This window comes from Durotheca rogersii, assembly GCF_024521655.1.
Source record: "Durotheca rogersii strain YMJ 92031201 chromosome Unknown GGS23scaffold_2, whole genome shotgun sequence".
NCBI lineage: Eukaryota > Fungi > Ascomycota > Sordariomycetes > Xylariales > Xylariaceae > Durotheca > Durotheca rogersii.
This window is the reverse complement of record NW_026251233.1, coordinates 2,998,571-3,016,729: the sequence shown is the minus strand read 5'-3', so window position 1 is coordinate 3,016,729 and position 18,159 is coordinate 2,998,571. Positions and strand designations below refer to the sequence as shown.

Below are 18,159 nucleotides of genomic sequence, written 5' to 3'. Positions count from 1 at the left end.
TACTTCTTATTATAGGTCTTTAGGTATCTAGAGACGGTTTCGTCGGTAAAAAAGACCCTCTTATAGTTTTATCTCCCTACCGAATAACTTAGCTAGCTAGGCTTAGTACTCCGAGTCTTATATAGCTACCGTTTTAACCTATTTTACGAACTCTAGGGTCTAAGCGGGCGTCGGGATACTACTTAGCCGTACGCTAAAGAGTATTACCGTAGGTAAGCCTGAATTTTTTAAAAAATACTTTTCCTATAAGACCGTCGCTATCGGCTAGTCCTTAGCTCCTCCTTTTTTAAGGCGATATTATAATAGTTTAAATAGAATATCGGCCTTTTCGTTTTACTTCCTTAGGCGGTAGTATATTATAAAATAATACGAGGAAAGCTATTAAGCTTAACGGGCCTATCGTCGATTTAATACCTTTGCCGTAATAAAGTACGTTAGGTTTTAGTAGTCCGAGTATACTTTTATTTAATACTAAGCGCCTTCGAAATAGTATCGCTATTTCTCGAATACGTCGACGATTACTAGTAGTTCCTTATTATATATCTTATAATTTATTTCCGCTAAGGTAAGTCGTCTTAAGAAAAAGGCTATTAGTTTTAGTCTTCCTTTATCGTTTTTTTACGAGAGAACGGCTAAAATAACGAAGTCCGAGGCGTCGGCTTCGACGATCGGAACTCGGTTAGGATCGAAATATATAAGTACCGGAGCCTTCGTAAAGGTTTCTTTTAATTCCTAGAAGGCCTTCTTTATTTCGACTTCCTATTTCTATAGCTTACGGTCTCCTTTATTAACGCTAATAATCGGCCTAGCTATGCCCGAAAAGTTACGTATAAATTTACGGTAGAAGTTAGCGAACCTAATAAAGCTCTATAAATCCTTAAGCGTAGTTAGGATACGCTAGTTAAGGATAGCCTCTACCTTATCCTTAGATATAATAATACCCCTAAGGCTTATGTTATATCCTAGAAACTTAACTTCTTACGTTCGCTAGGCGTACTTTTTTAGGGCTACTACTAAATGGTTTTCCGTAAGCCGTTTTAAAACCTCTTTAATTAGCTTATTATATTCTTTTAAGGTATCGGTATAGATTAGGATATTATTTAGGTAGGCGATAACTCCTACGTCTAAAAGGTCGCGGAAAATATGGTTTATTATAACCTAAAAGGTAGCGGGGGCGTTAATTAATCCCATAGGTATAACGGTATATTCGTATAGCCTATAACGCGTTTTAAAGGCGGTTTTTTATTCGTCGTCCTCCTTAATTCGTATTATATAGAAGCTAGACTTTAAATCGATCTTAATAAACCATCGCGCCGTTTAAAATAGGTTCTATAGTTCGTTAATTAGCGGGATCGGGTATCGGACGGGTATTATAATTTTATTTAACCCCTAGTAGTCGGCTACCGGTCTTAAGGCGCTAAGGTCCTTCTTATTTATAAATATTATAAATACGCCGTAGGGGGCCTTGGATTTTCGGATTCTTTCCATGGTTATTATTTCGTCGAGTTAAGGTTTTAAGGCGTTTAATTATCGTCCGCTTATAGTATATAAAGGTCCTTACGGGGGAGTAATTCCCGGACGAAGCTCGATAACGTAGTCTTACGGTTACCGATTAAGAAACCGTTATCCGGCTTCTTTAGTTATAATAGGAACGAAGTCGCGAAATTATTCCGGTACTTATACGAGGGCCTCTACTTTTCGTATGGTCCCTATACGAGCGGGCCGTAGGCGATAGTTCTAATACTAGGGTAAGTTAAAGTATAGCCGTCCGTTTATAAATAATCCTTAAGGGAGGTATTCCTTTATTTATTATTACGGTAGGATAGTATCGACCTCTTCGTTTAATTTACTAACTTCTTAAGCGATACGGTAGATATATTCGTAACTATAGAGCTTCATTTTATTTATATATTAAAGTCTTTCTAACGTAATTTCCGAACCGTCGAATCTTATTAAGGTTCGGGATCTGGAGCGTTAGTTAAAGGGAAGGCGTAATTATTCGACCTTAGTAGCGTTAATTAAGGGTACCTTACTACCGGTATTTAAAAGGACGCGCAAGGGGTATTCTTTTCCTTAATATTTTATTTATATCGTATAAATAAGCCGCTTATTTAATCTTGGTTCGCTTAGGTTACGCTAGGGGACTCGTAGTTTATTTACTATTAGTATTACCTTTATTACTTCTAGCGTTCCGGGCCGTTTTATAGCCGTAATCTTTACGTTATCTTTATCGCCTCTTTCTTCCGTTAACGCTTACGGGAGGGCATTTAAAAATCCCGTTCTTTATCGGAATCGAATAACTTTATAATACGGGAAAGAGTTTCCTCCTATCGTATAGCGGTATCGATCCTAGCCCTTTTATTAGGTAATAGTTCGGGTTCCTTCCTTCCTCTTTTTCCCGAGGAGACCTTCTTAGGTAGCGTAGGTAAGTCCCGTCCTTCTAAGTCCTTTTTTACGAAGTAAGCTAAGGTTTAATAATTATCCCTTCTATATTTCTAATAGGCTTTCTTATCCTTCTTCCGTTAATCGATAGTAGCTTAGTTAATCCTAGCTAAAGCCTCTTTATTATCTATCTATCGTAAGTTCTTAACCGGTACGGGTTTCTTATTATCCGTACTTTTACGTTCGTTTATCGGTTAGCCTAAGTAGGAGCGAGTCTCTTTTACGGGTTACCTTTATTACTAGTCCGCTTTCGTATATTCTTTCTACGAAGCGGACCTTCCTTTTCCCGAAATTCCTAGGTTAGTTATTATGTTTTTATAGATTTAACCGGTTTCTTTAATTACCTTAAGGAAGGCCTCGTTACTTTCTAGGATATTACCTAATCGTAAATAAACTAGCTTTATTATTTCATCGGATAAAGTACGGGCGATATAATTCTAGAAGATAATTCCGGATTATTAGACGACGTCGTTAAGATCTATAAGCTCGGTAAGGTATTAAAAGATATCTCCTTAGTACTTAAGTTCTTATATTTTCTTAAAGTTACGATATCGTTCGGCGGGGTCTTTAAATCGTTCTTAGAATACTTAGGAATATCTTACCTAAGTATCGACGACTATTAACCTTTCTACCTAGGCTAGTCGTTATTAATACTAGAGCTAGGCCTTTTCGGTAAGTATCGATCCTATTTAATTAATCTTTTAAACGTCCCGAGTAAAACTTTCTTCGTAAGTTTCGAAGTAGGACTTAACCTTAATTTACTATAGTCGGAACTTAACTAAGTCCTTATTATTATAAGCCGTAGGCTTAATAAGGTATACTAGGTTAGTTATTACCGTAATACTTCGTCGGTTATTTATAGCTTTAATCTAGGCCCGGATTATACGTTCTTCGGCCGGGTCGAAAGGCTCCTAAGGTTCTTTAGGGGTACCGGATAAGCGTCGCGGCCTCTACGGGTCCCTAGGTTCTAAGCCCTCCGAATTATCGGAATCCCTTAGATCCCCCGGGGCATTCCGTAGGGTCCGTAGTAATAACGGTAGTCCTTACCCGGCTCCTCCTAATATAAAGGCGCTTACCGCGGTATCCTAGAAACGGGCTCTTACGCGCGCGGCGGTACGTTTAACCGCGGCGTCTTAAAGTACGCCGTCGGAAATAATTTTCCTTATTTTAACCTCGCTACTAATATATTTCCCGGTAAACGTTATCGTAGTACGGATAGCCGGCGTAAGAATAGATATTCTTATCCTCTAACTAACTCCGGCGATAATAAATTCGATATCCGTTAGCTTATTACTTAATCGTCGTTATTAATATTCCTTAATTAAGTTAACCGCGTAAGCCTTAAGGTCGTTTTTAATTAGCTAGGTTTTTTCCTTTATAGCTTCGGGAGTAAGGTATTCCTTACTAAGGATTTCGTTAATCTATTTATCCTTCTACGTAGCCTAGGAACTAACGTCCGTTACTAACTTATTATATTCCTTACGTAATTAGATTAAGGCCCGTTAGTTTTAAAGTACGGCGTTTCGAAGTTAATTTATAGCGGCCGTTCGTACTTCGTTTTATCGGATAAACTTAGCTACGGTTTCCTATACGTTTTAGGCGAAATAAGTACTTTATTTTACGACCTACTTCTAGAACTTATGGATTTATATTTTCGTAATTCGAATACCGGTAGCTTATATAGCCGTAGCGGTCTAGTAAAGCTATCGTAGCTATTCGTATTACTCCTTTAGAATCGTATTCTACCGATATTCCGCGTCGACTTAGTTAGCTAGTATTACTAAGCTTTAATAAGCTTATTTTATTTACTTATATAAATCTACGATTTACCGCGGAGGATTACGTAGGACTACTCCCGAGTTTACGATCTCCGGGATATCCGCTATAACTACTTCGTATTCTTAGGGTTAATATACGACGAAGGATTTATCGGTCGGTTCGGGGGTTAGTTTTAACTAAGGCGCCGGCAAGGTTCGCTATCGCTCGGCGTTCTTAGCCTTTAACTCTACCATTACGGCTTTTAGTTCGTTAATCGTAGCTACTATTTAAACTACTTCCGCTATAGAGACCGACGTTAGTCCTAGGGTAGTAGTTCGCGGGAGCGGGAACGCCTACGGCTTTAGTTCTTTAATAAAGGGTCGAGGTTAATCTAGTAGCGATAGTACCGGGGCGGCGGCTTTAGCGTATAATACCGGCTTAGGCTTTCCTTATTATTAACTTATAATAAAGTTATAAGGATAAGAGTAATATAGAATTATCTATAATAAGGAGATATACTTAAAATAGGTTTAATTGAACTAATAATTCTATAAGGGATCTCTTAGGTCCTTATCCTTTCCAAGTTCCGCGTTCCCTTTTCGTTTTAATATAACCCCGAAGTATCTTTATACCTTAATACCTTTATACCTTAATACCGAAGCTATCCGAAGCTTATCTAGGACTTTCCTTGGTAGGTCGCCGAGGGGACGGCCTTAATACCCGATATTGTCCTCCTAACCCTAATGGCCTAATTATTAGTATAGGGTTCTATCCCCGTGTGACAACTACTTCTGCAACTGATATAAGTGCCTAGGGTTCGTCAGATATTACACTACAAGATATCATTCTCGTTCTCATATTCCTATATACAGGCCAAAGACCACCAATGCTGATTTCGCGAATCATGCCATCCATCGTGTTGGTTATTTGCGCGACTTTCGCGGGATGACTGACGGATACGAAAACACCTCCTTCTCGTGCAGCGTCCTATCAAACTCCGAATAGAGATAGGAGAACCCAGCGCCGACTGCTAAGATCACGGCGATGAGGATATAAAACAGAACGTTGGTCGTTGGGTCGCCGAACCCCCTGTTTCCGATCCGCGACCACAGCTCGCTTATAAAGCCCGGCTCGTCCCTTTTCCGGGCGATCGACCGTAGCGGAATCAATAGCCCAAACCCCGTTGCCGCCGACAGAAGCGGGACGGCGGACTTGAATGGACCCCCAGACTTTGCTGCTGAGGCGCCAGGGTGGGCCGCCGGAGAAGGGCTCGCGACGGGGGCGGATTCCGCTACCTGCTTCGCACCCTCGAGACTACCCACAAGGTATTGCTGCATGGTTTTGGTAGCGCCCGCCGTATGGCCAACATAGTCGTACGAATCCGTTGCGTCGGTTCCCGCACACTCTTTGAGTACGTCGATGCCGCCAGGGTGGTCTTCGGCGAAGGTCGTGAGGTTGTAGACTGTACGGCGGCACGGTTAGTTGAAGTGGGGACAACGTTCCTTTCTAGATTGTTGACGCTGACTTGCCTTTTCCGTGTACTGCCATCCATAGATCCTCGCGAGTATTGTGCTCGCCGAGCTGGGCGAGGGTGATCACCTGCGCCATGATAACGGTGTTGGTATCGCCAATGGTGTTGATTTGGTTCTTTAGAGCATAGGTTTAGAGCTAGATGCCCCCTACGGAGTAGGTGCACAACAATTAGGTGATATTCATGTCGGGCCTGTACATGATAATTCAGGACCTCAGCTGAGAGCTGAGAGCCATGGCGCCACGTGCGCGAAGCGTGCGCCAAGGTCGTATTACATGTGTCGGCCGCAGACTGCCCTGAAGGAGTTGCGGATATTCCCTTTCTGGGCTCGGCCCGTTCCCGTTTCGAAGGCTCCCCTCGTCTCCGGACGCCGGTCTCACTTCCTTCTACCGTTCGGTAAAAAGCGAAAGGCGTGATCTCGCCGCACGTCATACGTTGTCGACGTATCATGGACGCGATAAAACGTGCTTCAAAATGTGTATTACTAAGTGGTAAGAGGCTGCTAAATGCTGGCTTCCGGCAGCAAAATCGACCTCTCCTGTTCGTTTGATTTGCAATAGCCCCCCGGCCGTCATAGAGATTCGCCATGCTTGTACAATTCTTCATCGGTGAAGGCGCAGAGAAGCGCCAGCACGACATCGAAACTTCGGCGTTCGAGACGCTCGACCAGCTCAAGTCGTCTCTCGCGAGCAATTTCGCGTTTGCCGATCGTGAATGTGCGTTAGAAGTGATGCGGTTAAAGACACGGCGACAGTGACAGCTAACGGTCTTCTTCTCAAGCCCTGCGACTCCACAGCAACGGAAGAGGAAAGATATCGACTCTCGAGGATGTGAAATCGTGCAAGGACCCCGTCGAGGTGCGGGCAACGGAATATGATTCCATTCGCATCCCGCCGGGCCCCCGCGGCCTTCCGGTAGTGGGAAACCACTACGAGATATACCCAGACGCATTGGGGAACTATGATCGCCTCTTTGCACGATACGGCCCGATGATCAAGACGGTGAATATGGGCACCACGATATACCACACGAACGACCCGGAAATTGCGCGCTACCTACTGCGGGAGGGCGACCTGTTCACGAAGCGCACCTCGGATCCGTCGCATCCGCTGCACTACATGTCGGTGCAAGATGCTCTGTTCACATGCGACTCGGACTCGCCGGCCTTTGCGATGTCTCACAAGTTCGTGCCGCCCGCGCTGTCGCCGCGCGCCATGGCGCATTACACTCCGCACATGCAAGAAACTGCGCGCTCTTGCTTCCCGGTCCTGGACCAGCTGGACGAGAAAGACCTAGCTTTCAACGTCTATCACTTCACCTTCAAGCTCGCGTCCCAGATCATCTGGCGCATGATCGTCGGCGGCGACCTCGGGCACTTCAAGGCGGTGAATACGCCGCCGGCCTTACCCATCCGGCTGTTCGGCCAGTACCTGCGCCTCATGAAGCGGAACAGCCTGCGGCCGAAGTGGTACGGGAAGCTCCCGTTCGGGGAGGGCGCGCAACTGCGGTCGGTCGAGAAGCAGCTCTTTGCCGAGGTGCAGAAAGCGATCGACGCATGCACGGATGCCGAGGCGGACCCGCTCCCGCTGACCGACCCCAAGGCGTCGCTGCAAGCGTCGTGCGTGGCCGACTTCCTCTGCCGCGCGCGCGACTCCAAGGGCGAGAGGCTGCCGCCGGACATCCTGCTGGCCAACACGGTGGTGACGATCGGGGCGGGGTTCACGACGAGCTCGTCGATGCTGGCGTGGCTGCTGTACGCGCTGACGGCGTACCCGGGCAACCAGGAGCGGCTGCTGCAGGAAATCGTCGACCACGGGGCGGACGGCAAGCGGGCGTGGACGTACGACGAGGTGCACGCGCTGCCGTTCCTAGACTGCTTCGTCAAGGAGACGCAGCGCGTGCACAGCCCGAGCTTCCAGACGGCGCGCAACGCCAGGCAGGACGTCGTGCTGCCCGGCGGCTACCTGATCCCGAAGGGCTCGGTGGTGATCGCGTGCTTCCCGAGCATGCACATGAACCCGGCGCACTGGGATAATCCGCACCGGTTCGACCCGGACCGGTGGATGGGCGGGGAGCTGGCGCGGAAGCAGGCGCGCAAAGGCGTGTACACGCCTTTCGCGGCCGGACGTCGGGGCTGCGTTGGGCTGAACCTGGCGCTTCTCGAGGTGAAGATGGTGCTGATCGAACTTGTGTACCAGTACCACTTCGAGGACTCGTCGCCGGAGGCGGTCGTCTACGACCCAGAGTTTTTGGTAACGCGGCCCGTCAATTTCTACGCGAGCGCTAGAAGGCGGACGAGCTGGCCTGCGCCGCGCGCAAGGTAGGCTGTGCGGGTACTGATTCATGAGGCCATACCTACGGTGAGTAGGTTGGATGGATGGATGGATGGACAGGTAATGCCAACCAAGGCTTGGTTAGGCATCAATCAAGGCTTAGTTGGGTTAGGAGTTAGCGATACGTGATATTAATGCCATGTCATCACACGAAATGCATAGGATAATGCTATGTAATCACATAAAATGCCTAGGCATTCTACTTATCCGCCTGTTGTAACCACCCACAGCTATATCCGACAATTTCGGCAAGCCATGTTACGGCCTCAACACGACAGTATTTAACGCAAGGCTACGAGGCAGTACCGGGTGCCTCTGTCGTCCCCCCCCCCCTATTCCCGTAACGAATAATAAATCTTCTCATATACCAAGCCACCTTCAGCCGGGGCTTCAGGATGAACGCGGACATCGTGACCATGCTCTCAAACCTAAAAGCTACGAATACCGATTAAATGTTGATACGAGTGAAGACCAGAAGCGACCGTCTGTCCATCTATTCCAAGATGCTCGAAGGAATCGTAGGCCGTGTAGATAATATAAGAAGGACCTCGCTTAGGTATATTAGTTATTCGTAATCCTGCTCCCCGAATCCCGGGTTGATTATCCCTAGCCCCCCAAAGAAAACATACTTTATAGGGCATAACACTTGTAAAATCATGCCAGACGATCACGGGCTAACATGCAATCCTCTTTCCAGTATTCTGTTTCTATTAAGCCCGATTCAGACGGCCCTTCACTCATATAGTAGGTCTCGACCCCGGGGACGGACCGTTTGGCGAAGGCTACCACCAGCCTCTGGAATATTGTTCGCATATTCTGAATCAGCGTCGAAAAAGCTTTAGATTCCTAGTGATGTCCGGGGAATCATGTACGATGTGTAAATTTATGTGCGATATTATCATCGCAAATTCCTTCCCGCTGGACTATGAGACAGTACTCGATTTCGATTTGTACGAGTGGAAAGTGCCCTCAGTACCAATACGTACTCCCTCGGGTTCGGTCGAGTGTGTTATATTATATACTGACTCATATCAGCGGTATGTTGGCTAAAGAGAGTTTTGCTGTGTCCGGAAATGCTAATTTTCATGCGCGAAACCACCTAGGCAAGTCGATGATATTAAGTCTTGGCCCCGTGGGTATCCACCACTCCTCCTTCCTCAAACGACCTCGTCGAGTCAAAGTATCGACTGGATTAAAACACAGATAGAAATCTGCAAAGAGAAGGATCTCTGTTGGAGTCCGTTTTTCGAGCAACGCCTCCCGAGCCGGGTGCTAGTGGTCGGGGAGTCAGAGACCCATGTGAGGCTCCCCCTGAGCGAAACTGAGCAGCCTGGAGTGTACCTGTGCTTGAGCCACTGCTGGGGCCAGTTGCCGTCGGAGGGAAAGACCACTCGCGATAACCTTCAGCAACACAAAGACAGTATCTTGATTGCAAAATTGCCCAAAAATTTACAGGACGCCATCGATATAACTCGATGGCTCGGCGTGCGGTACCTTTGGATCGATGCCCTATGCATAATCCAGGAGGATGAGGAGCACTGGGCCAGGGAGGCACCGCAGATGGTAACCGTATTTGAGAACGCGTACCTTACTATTGGGGCGACGGCCTCCTCTGACAGCAACGGCGGCTGCTACCGTACCGTTTCTCGGACATGCCACAGCTGAGAACTTCCCTACGCTGACTAGGAAATTCTCGCGATTCATGTACGGCGATTACTACCTCGCCGGCGTATGGAAGAGCACGCTTCCCCAATCGTTGGGTTGGTATATAGACAGCGATGTCGTCAAGAGGCCTCGTCCTACCGAGCCCAGGGCGCCATCGTGGTCCTGGGCGTCTGTCCTTGGTGGTATCAATATGAGTCGCTACAAGGCACACCCCGCACCGGCAGTATCGCAAGAATACTGTCCTAAGTTGGTGGATGTGAACTGCGTCTCGTTAGACGGCGATCCTTTCGGACGTATCAAGTCAGGGGTCGTGACGCCGAGAGGTTTTATTACAGGGGCGTCATGGGAGGAAGAAGGAGGAGGCTTCAGACGCTACAACTTTTACCCCGACTACAAATTTCACCATGAAAGACCGACCTGTTTAGATGTTTCTTGCCTCTGGCTCGATTTCCGTTATGGTAGGTGGATGGGCCTCATTCTCCGACCAGTCGGGCGAGAGTGGGAGACGGTCGCGGGAGAGTACCAGCAGATCAGCCAATTCGAGCGCATAGGCCTCTTCCAGTTTTCCCGCTCTGAGATACATAACAATAATACTTTGCCCTGGAAAATAGTTGGGGGTGAGGAGGCAATTATAGGTATAGTCTAACTTGAAGGGCGGAAGGGCGCGAATCACTATTACGGTTCACTTGAGAAGGGAAGAGCTCGGCAAGATGGATGCTGAATATTAGAGTATTAGGTAGAAGACAGCAGGGTCGAATGGCCGGCCCTATTGTAGGTACTTAGATTTTAAAGAGGCACCTATGCCGTTACTCCGAAATCCCCGTAGCTTACGCCGGGCAGCTATTTTAGCGGATTCCAAAAAGCGCAGCGGAGTAATTCGAGGTAGGTATATTAATTATCCATGATATTGGTTATCCGTGTTCCATGGCTGGGTGCCATTCCTTTCTTGCCTGCTCATATCCATCTTCACCACTGCAAGCCTCTTTTCACCGCAGATCGAACTCATGATCACTCCGAGCCTTCTGGCGATCCTTCGCGGTGACGGCGCTACCGTTAGGGCCACGCGTTAAACAACTTCGGGTTCTAGCCTGAACCTATGCCCTGACATGCGGCATGACAACTGCTGCTCATTACCTACGTATGTGTTCGGTCTCCACGCCTTCGGCGCATCATCATTTCCCCACGACGGAGCGCCCCAACGCGGAAACTAGCCTCAGCATTGCGGTTCCGTCGGCGCTGGCACGGGCATGTATCATTCCTTCGGGTCAGCTTCAAAACGCAGCCAGCCGGCTGGGCTTAAGTACGGCAACCCGCCACTTTCCCAATGTGGTTCGGCCCGCGCGGCCGGGCTGAGGTTCCATCTCACCTCAGGACCGACGAGACAGAGAGGCAGATTGAACCCGACACGCGTCCGACGCGGCGAGCGACAGAATAAGCCACGCCACATTCCGCCGGCGGGGACGGCCAGCCTACCACATCATGATGGTGTCGAAGACCCGTGTCGGACGCCTTAATAGGGCGCGACATGCGACGCGCGACGTACTCAGACTCAAGGAATCTGTTCGGTGCCTTCGTTGATTGTCATCACTGCTGCCGCGCTACGAGTCCACGCTACTACGCTGCGCTGTCGTCCGAGTTAGCCACATTTCAACACGCCATGTGCGGAATTGCTGCCACCATTGCCCTGCCCCCGGCGGCCAGGGCTAATGGCTCTGCGAATGGTCTGAATGGCCACACTAACGGTGTCAACGGCCATGCAAACGGTGTCGACGGCCACGCTAATGGTATTAACGGCCATACAAACGGTATCAACAGTCATGCAAACGGTATCAACGGCCACGCGAACGGCGTCGACGGAACACATCCTGCCAATGGCTATGCTAATGGCTATGCGAACGGCGTTAACGGAAAGCACATTTCTAACGGCAACACCAGCGAAGCCCTCGCGAAGCAGCTCCAGGCTGCCGTCGACATCATTAACCACCGCGGCCCAGACGAGTCAGGCGTATGGGTGAGTGACGATGGGAGCGTCGGCCTCGGCCACTGCCGCCTCTCCATTAATGACCTCTCGCCGAGCGGGTCGCAGCCCCTGCACAGCGACGACGGCCAAGTGCACGCCATCGTCAACGGCGAGATCTACGACTACGACCGCCTGCGCGAGATCTGCGCCGGCGAGCATGGCTACACCTTCGGCGGCCACAGCGACAGCGAGCTGGTCCTCGCGCTCTACAAGATTTACGGCGCGCCTGCCATGTTCGAGCACCTGCGCGGCGAGTTCGCCTTCGTCCTCTACGACGCCCGCGAGGGCAGCAAGCGGGTCATCGCCGGTCGCGACCGGTTCGGCATCAAGCCTCTCGTCTGGACCGTCAGTGGTGACAGGCTCCTGCTGGGCGCCGAGGCCAAGTCGTTCCTCGGCATGGGCTGGCAGCCCGAGTGGGACGTCCACGCAATTGCCGACTCCGGCTGGATGATGGACGACAGGACGCTCTTTAAGGGCGTGAAGAAGGTCTTGCCCGGCCACTGGCTGGAGCTGACCGAGGAGCGCGGTTTGGAGACGCACAGATACTGGGATGCACAGTATCCGGATAAAGTGCGTCTTGACCCCTTACTCTCTTGGATCTAACTTGTGAAAACGGCTCCGGTAGCTGACTATGTACAGAAACAAGTCGAGACTCGAAGCATAGATGAGATGGTAGCTGGCGTCCGAGAGCGGCTCGTTGAGGCGGTTCGGCTTCGACTTCGCGCTGATGTCCCGGTTGGCATCTATCTCTCTGGGGGTATCGACTCATCTGCTGTCGCCGGAATTGTGACGGAGTTGGCAAGAAAAGAGCACGTGAAGATTGGCAACAAGCAAGCCACGCGCGTCGCGTGCTTCAGCGTTCAATTCCCTGAAGAATCCGGCTATAACGAAGCTGGTGAGTGTATCCCTGGCCGACTCAAGTGCACCGGAACTCTTGTAATAACCGTTGCTTAGACATTGCCGACCGCACGGCCAAGTGGTTGGGCGTTGAGACCGTCAAGAAGGACGTCACAGAAGCCACCCTGGCAAGGGACTTTGCCGACGCGGCCTTCCACTGCGAGCACCACCATTTCGACCTCAACAGCGTCGCCAAGTTCACGCTGTCTGAATTGCCGCGTGAGAACGGCGTAAAGGTCGTCATTACCGGCGAGGGTTCCGACGAGCATTTCGCCGGTTATCCGTACTTCCCCTGCGAATTCCTGCGCGAGCCCGACCTGTCGCGGCCTGACGAACCGCTCGCCCAGGACAACGAGAAGCGGGAGGCGATGCAGAAGGCGGCTTCGGCCGAGATGAACGCGATCTGGCGTGCGATTGGAGCCGAGACATACACTGGCTCCGGCGACAACGGTATCCTTAGCGAGGTGAATAACAACACGATGGTCAACAACCTGCTCGCGTGGCACCCGACTATCGGGCTCTTCGCGCCGTGGGTGCGCGACGGCTACGGCGGCACTCTCGACTGCCGCCGCACCGTCATCGCGTCGTACCCAGATGACGTGCGTCGCAATATGCAAGAGCGCTGGCACCCCCTGCACACGGCCGAGTACATCTGGAACAAGAGCCAGCTCGCCAACATCCTGCTGTCGTGCCTCGGCGACCGCACGGAGATGGCGCACAGCGTCGAGGCTCGCACGCCCTTCCTCGATCACCACCTAGCCGAATACGTCAACGGGCTGCCGCCGAGCGTCAAGCTCGCCTTCGTGCCGCCCGAGGAGGAGAGCAGCACCAACGGCCACGCCGGCACCGAGCCGGCCCACAAGAACCCGCTGTGGCAGGACGCGGGCTCGGCGCTGCGCTCGCTCAGCGCGAAGTGGATCCTGCGAGAGGCGATGCGGCCGTACATCACGGACGAGCTCTACCGGCGCAAGAAGCACCCGTTCCTGGCGCCGACGCGGTGGCCGCGGGGCGGCGCGCTCCACAGCATGTTCGAGTCGCTGCTGACGCCGGCGCGCGTCGAGCGCCTCGGCTTCGTCGACCCGGACGTCGTCGCAAAGGCGCTCGACGCCGCGTTCGGCGACAAGGCCGACACCCGCGCGTTCCGCACCCTGTGCTACGTCGGCGCGTGGGTCACGCTCTCCGAGAGGCTGGGCGTCAAGACGGCGACGGCGTAGGCGTCGGGCACGAGACAGACGGGACGCGTGTTCGATAGGGTAGGGCGGGTCTTCTCGCCCGGGAGCTTCCGGGCCGGTTAGGGTAGGCAGATATACGTGTAGAATATAGCGTGTCTAGGTCCCTTCTGGAATATGTGACTCACTATCGAAGCTATCTAACGGCTGGTTCTCAGCCGTGTTCTATAGGAAAGACACAGGTGAATGTTCTGCTGTTCACGAATAAGCCTCCGAACTGATGTAGTCGGACAGTCGTGACGTCGTCGGGGCAATGCAAGGTGTAGGTAGAAGCTCCTTGAATACTGAAATTCTGCGGATCGCTACGTTGTTGCCTGTCAATGTATCTTGGACGCGGGTCCGTCGGGGCGAACAACCTAGAAACTATCGCAATGACGCTCTAGGTATTTGTAGGGCACATAGAAGTAGCCGCGGTCACCCTACTGTGGCCCCTATGAGTTGCGGACGATGAACACCTTCTCCTGCCACATGTAGCCGACTGCAAGAAGCGAATGTCTCCGGTTTTTGTATTTGCCTCTCTTATCCTTGGCCGTTGGCAGCCCTGTGTAAGGATGTCAGTTATGGGTTAGGAGTGAAGACACACAGCAAGTCTCGACGTACTCATTGTATAATGATTATTTTCCTGGATCCTTCCTTCATAAAGCACACCGTACATTCTCATTATAAACAAGAACGGATATCCCCCGTCTAGGCACTGTATAAGCTTACGGTGCCTATTTTCGGGATGAATACTCTAGTAGCGTACAGCAAGCTTATGAGCGTGTCTCTCTGCAACGGCGCCCGGCTTCGTTACTACCTTGGCACCAGGGGGGAACTTATGGGTCTTCTTGTTGCTCTCGCTGACTTCGTAGGATCAATAACGCTCAGAGCAAACACCGTGACGGCTGCTGAGAGTCTCAATAACTTCCTCAGCAAGGTCCTTTTGAACCGCACCAGCAACCGGGCGGGGCCGTCCACTTGCGCGAACCAGAGCGTAGTACCAAAGGAATAGCCTAGAAGACGAAAACTCAGGTAGACCTTTTTCAAGGCCGAACTCAAATGCACTAGCAACGAGATAGGCAGTGCAGCTCCTCATAACCCCCTGGTTATAGACTGGTGGACAAGAGGCTCGAAGGTCGACTCCCAGGTTTAGCAGCTCGTGCACGGGATTATAAATTGGGTAATCACCATAATCCGTCTGGTCGAGAGGAGGGCCTCTATAGCCAGAAGAAGCGGCTTCCTCATCGCATGAGTCTTCCTGATCCTGATCTATCGACTGGGTTGTTGTTTAAAACCTCCCTTTCGTTACAGTTTACGCTTACCTCATCCTCACCATCCTCGTGAGTGCTCTGTTTTGATTCCCCGAGACGGGGCTCAGTTGGTCCACTGTCTAAATGGTGGCTATATTAAATATCATGTTATGAGATATCTATTCGTGACTTATCAACTTCTGGTGACTTACTCAATCATCCGCAGAGGTGTAGCACTCTTGTGGCCAGCTTTAAGAACGAGGTTGTGCTTGGCGTTGTAGACCTCCTCGTTAAGGTTCTTAATAGCAGTAGGAAGAGTACTGTTGATGCCAGTAGCATCAAGGGTCCCATTTTGGGTACGATAAGCAACATCGATTGCCCGAGCGCCTAATTTATCGTTATCTTCAACGGCACCTGCTAGAATTTCAAATAGCATTATTGTTGAGGCGATTATAATAGGATGGTGAAGATACGATCAATATGGCAGAGATGGAATTCAAAATGACAGTTCTCGCCCATATTAGACTGTGTTACTGTATAAGCCCATCTGCTATTCATACGTTCATATTTTGGGAGAATTGGTACATCACATCAATTATTGGCTTACAAGTCATGGCTCATATGCCACGACTCTTATCTCCCACATTGCAACTAACGATATTCTACATTTAGTTATGACTGGTAGTTTTTATGCGCTTGTTTCAAAATAAGAAAAGGGGCTACATGTCAACGTTGAGGGCTGGAGACATGATCATACAAGTGGCGCTTTGGGATACAATTTCGTTGCCAAGCAAACCTCGCGGTTGAGACCAAGCAGAGTTGCGCACGAGGGAAACGCATAACGGCCTGTGGCGACCTTTTTCAGGCCTCCGCAGGCCGGCGGCTATGCAACAGATATTGCGAAAGCATCAATCGATATTGTCTGCTTAGGCTTCATGGCTTGGCGGGTACTTTACGTTAAACACATCTGACAACTGTACTGTTTTTCATGAGCTGTAACACTTAGGCTGATACGCACGACTTGAGGTAAGCCTGGGGAGCTAATTAAAATGCCTCGTATCTAGGCGTCCTTCGGGTAAGAATGAAGAAATGATATTTATCACCCCATCGGATAGAGTCAACCTGCCTGATCCATACCTGATTTTCTCCCCGTCAGGAAAGGAAGCAAGGGAGACAGAAAAGCCAGGACGCCAGGCTTACTGTAAAATCAAGGTTGTATTAGAGGGGGGGGACAGTGTGAAACAACTCATGCTCGTCTACGTGGTAAGGTTGACTTATTTGCGGAATGGTTGTGCCGTCATTGTCTCAAATGTCTAATATCTCGAAGATCATAACAGCCTGATCCTTTTCCGCAGCGGTTAGAACCAGGGGCACAATTGGCACGAAGTGAAGCACAGAAGAAACAAGGAAAATGCAAGAGGGTCGTGCAACGTCTCATTGGGGCTGTGGCACTTCTCAAGTAAGTCAAGGGAGTTCATATAAGGAAGATGATAGGATGCCACTTCAAAGAGTTGGAGAGGGTTCTGGGCCTAGAGGCGGAGTACATTTCCTTTCTTGACAAGCTTTGAGTAGTTTTAACATTACTGTTATAATGTAGCCGACATTCAGTTGGTCAGTAGCATCATCTCGTATTCCTCATTTCCGTATTTCGGCCGGTCAAACTCACACAGCATGATGGATTGGGCGCGGATGCACCAAAGGTAATGCTTAAGGCATTGGCTCATCCAGACCTGGCGTCAAAAGATAATAAGGGCCAACCTAGTTGCGTCTACAAAGGGGGAGTCGTGTTTACTCTATGCCGCAGTCTCCAGTACCCCGCCCTCCTTATGCTGAACTACAACCAGACCAAACTATAAAGAACGGGCAAATCCTTTTTTCTTTCCTAGAACCTGGTTTATTTCCATACACACCTATGGTCTTCATGAACTATCGATTAAAAAGTCAATCTTGCTCGCACATCGATTTGTAAGATAGTACCCACAGCAATGGTATCCGGTATCAAGTAGGTCCTGATTACTTTTTAAGGTCAGCTCCATTCAAATAGTTGACACTAGCAGTCTCCGCCTTGAAGGTCGATGGGCCGGCCTTTACACGTATCCCGACGACGATGCAAAGAGATTCAAAACGGATGGAGAATCAGTTTTCACTGTGTATGCCGACAAGGAAGAAGGCCAAACCAAAATACATGGCGAAGGACAGGACAAGAGTGGCCCGTTCAGCTTCAAAGGACATGTCTCCCACGGTACAACCGTGACCTTTATTAAGGACTACAAGACTCATTCGTGGCACTATTCTGGAGCCATTGACCTGGAAACGAATATGATGTACGGAAGATGGGGAGCAAAGCAAGAAGGGGGGACTGGATACTTTGCCTTCCACCTCGTGAATAGACACAACACCAATGTATCCGCTGAGTATGTGTTTGCTTCTTTCTTTACAACCCATTCTGAACCCCGAGAAGATGCTTTGTATCAATGCTAATGAGGAGACAAATAGAGAACGACTTCAGAGCATTACGGGCAGCTGGTCAGGAGCCTACACGAGGAAGGGTTCAGACACCCCCCATTCGTGCGATTTGAAATTGAGAGGTGCAAAGTCCCAGATGGACGACCAGCTGACAATCCAAGGCACTGGAAACTCACCCAACAAATTCGAGATTGAAGGTGTTGTATCACCGTCCGGTCAGGTGGCTTTCGCTAAAATCTTTAGCCACAATATATACCTATATCGAGGGGTACTGACGGAGGACAATACTCGCATGACGGGTGAATGGGCTGGCAGTGGGGTTTCTGGTGGCTTTGACTTTAGCAAGGATGTTTGATGGGGACAGACAACATTATGCCGGGGTCTACGGAGGTAGTGGTAGCTCGGATATGGCGTAGTATGTCGAGAATGGCTTTACTGTCTGGCAAGTAGTGAGGTTGTCTGGAAGGTGTATCAGATCAAGAGGACATTGACAGCTGATAGAAATCCACAAGGGAACCCATAGGTGTCTTAGTTATCACATAAATATAGGGAGTACTTGTTCTTATACGCAAAGCCTTTCATTGTAGCG

The 18,159-nt window shown here is 49.8% G+C and overlaps 4 protein-coding genes across 4 annotated transcripts; 3 read left to right on the top strand and 1 right to left on the bottom strand.

Moving 5' to 3' along the window:
• Positions 1-5,068: 5,068 nt before the first annotated feature.
• GGS23DRAFT_201885 (cytochrome b5-like heme/steroid binding domain-containing protein) lies at positions 5,069-6,062 on the bottom strand. Its single transcript, XM_051511789.1, has 2 exons — positions 5,730-6,062; positions 5,069-5,662 (listed from the first exon to the last, which is right to left on the bottom strand). The coding sequence occupies exons 1-2, from the start codon at positions 5,806-5,808 to the stop codon at positions 5,124-5,126; spliced, it is 618 nt and encodes a 205-aa protein (XP_051376591.1). The 5' UTR covers positions 5,809-6,062; the 3' UTR covers positions 5,069-5,123.
• A 255-nt stretch (positions 6,063-6,317) lies between these two features.
• Positions 6,318-9,729, top strand: GGS23DRAFT_613048 (cytochrome P450; the record flags this gene model as incomplete). Its single annotated transcript, XM_051520535.1, has 3 exons — positions 6,318-6,447; positions 6,512-8,051; positions 9,246-9,729. The coding sequence occupies 3 exons, from the start codon at positions 6,318-6,320 to the stop codon at positions 9,727-9,729; spliced, it is 2,154 nt and encodes a 717-aa protein (XP_051376590.1).
• A 1,657-nt stretch (positions 9,730-11,386) lies between these two features.
• On the top strand, positions 11,387-13,860 carry GGS23DRAFT_593146 (asparagine synthase; the record flags this gene model as incomplete). The annotated part of the gene is made up of 3 exons (XM_051518000.1): positions 11,387-12,319; positions 12,389-12,644; positions 12,704-13,860. 3 exons carry the CDS (start codon positions 11,387-11,389, stop codon positions 13,858-13,860), a joined length of 2,346 nt encoding a protein of 781 aa, XP_051376589.1.
• Positions 13,861-17,089: 3,229 nt separating this feature from the next.
• GGS23DRAFT_613047 (uncharacterized protein) lies at positions 17,090-17,925 on the top strand (the record flags this gene model as incomplete). The annotated part of the gene is made up of 3 exons (XM_051520534.1): positions 17,090-17,106; positions 17,162-17,518; positions 17,601-17,925. 3 exons carry the CDS (start codon positions 17,090-17,092, stop codon positions 17,923-17,925), a joined length of 699 nt encoding a protein of 232 aa, XP_051376588.1.
• Between the last annotated feature and the right edge of the window lie 234 nt (positions 17,926-18,159).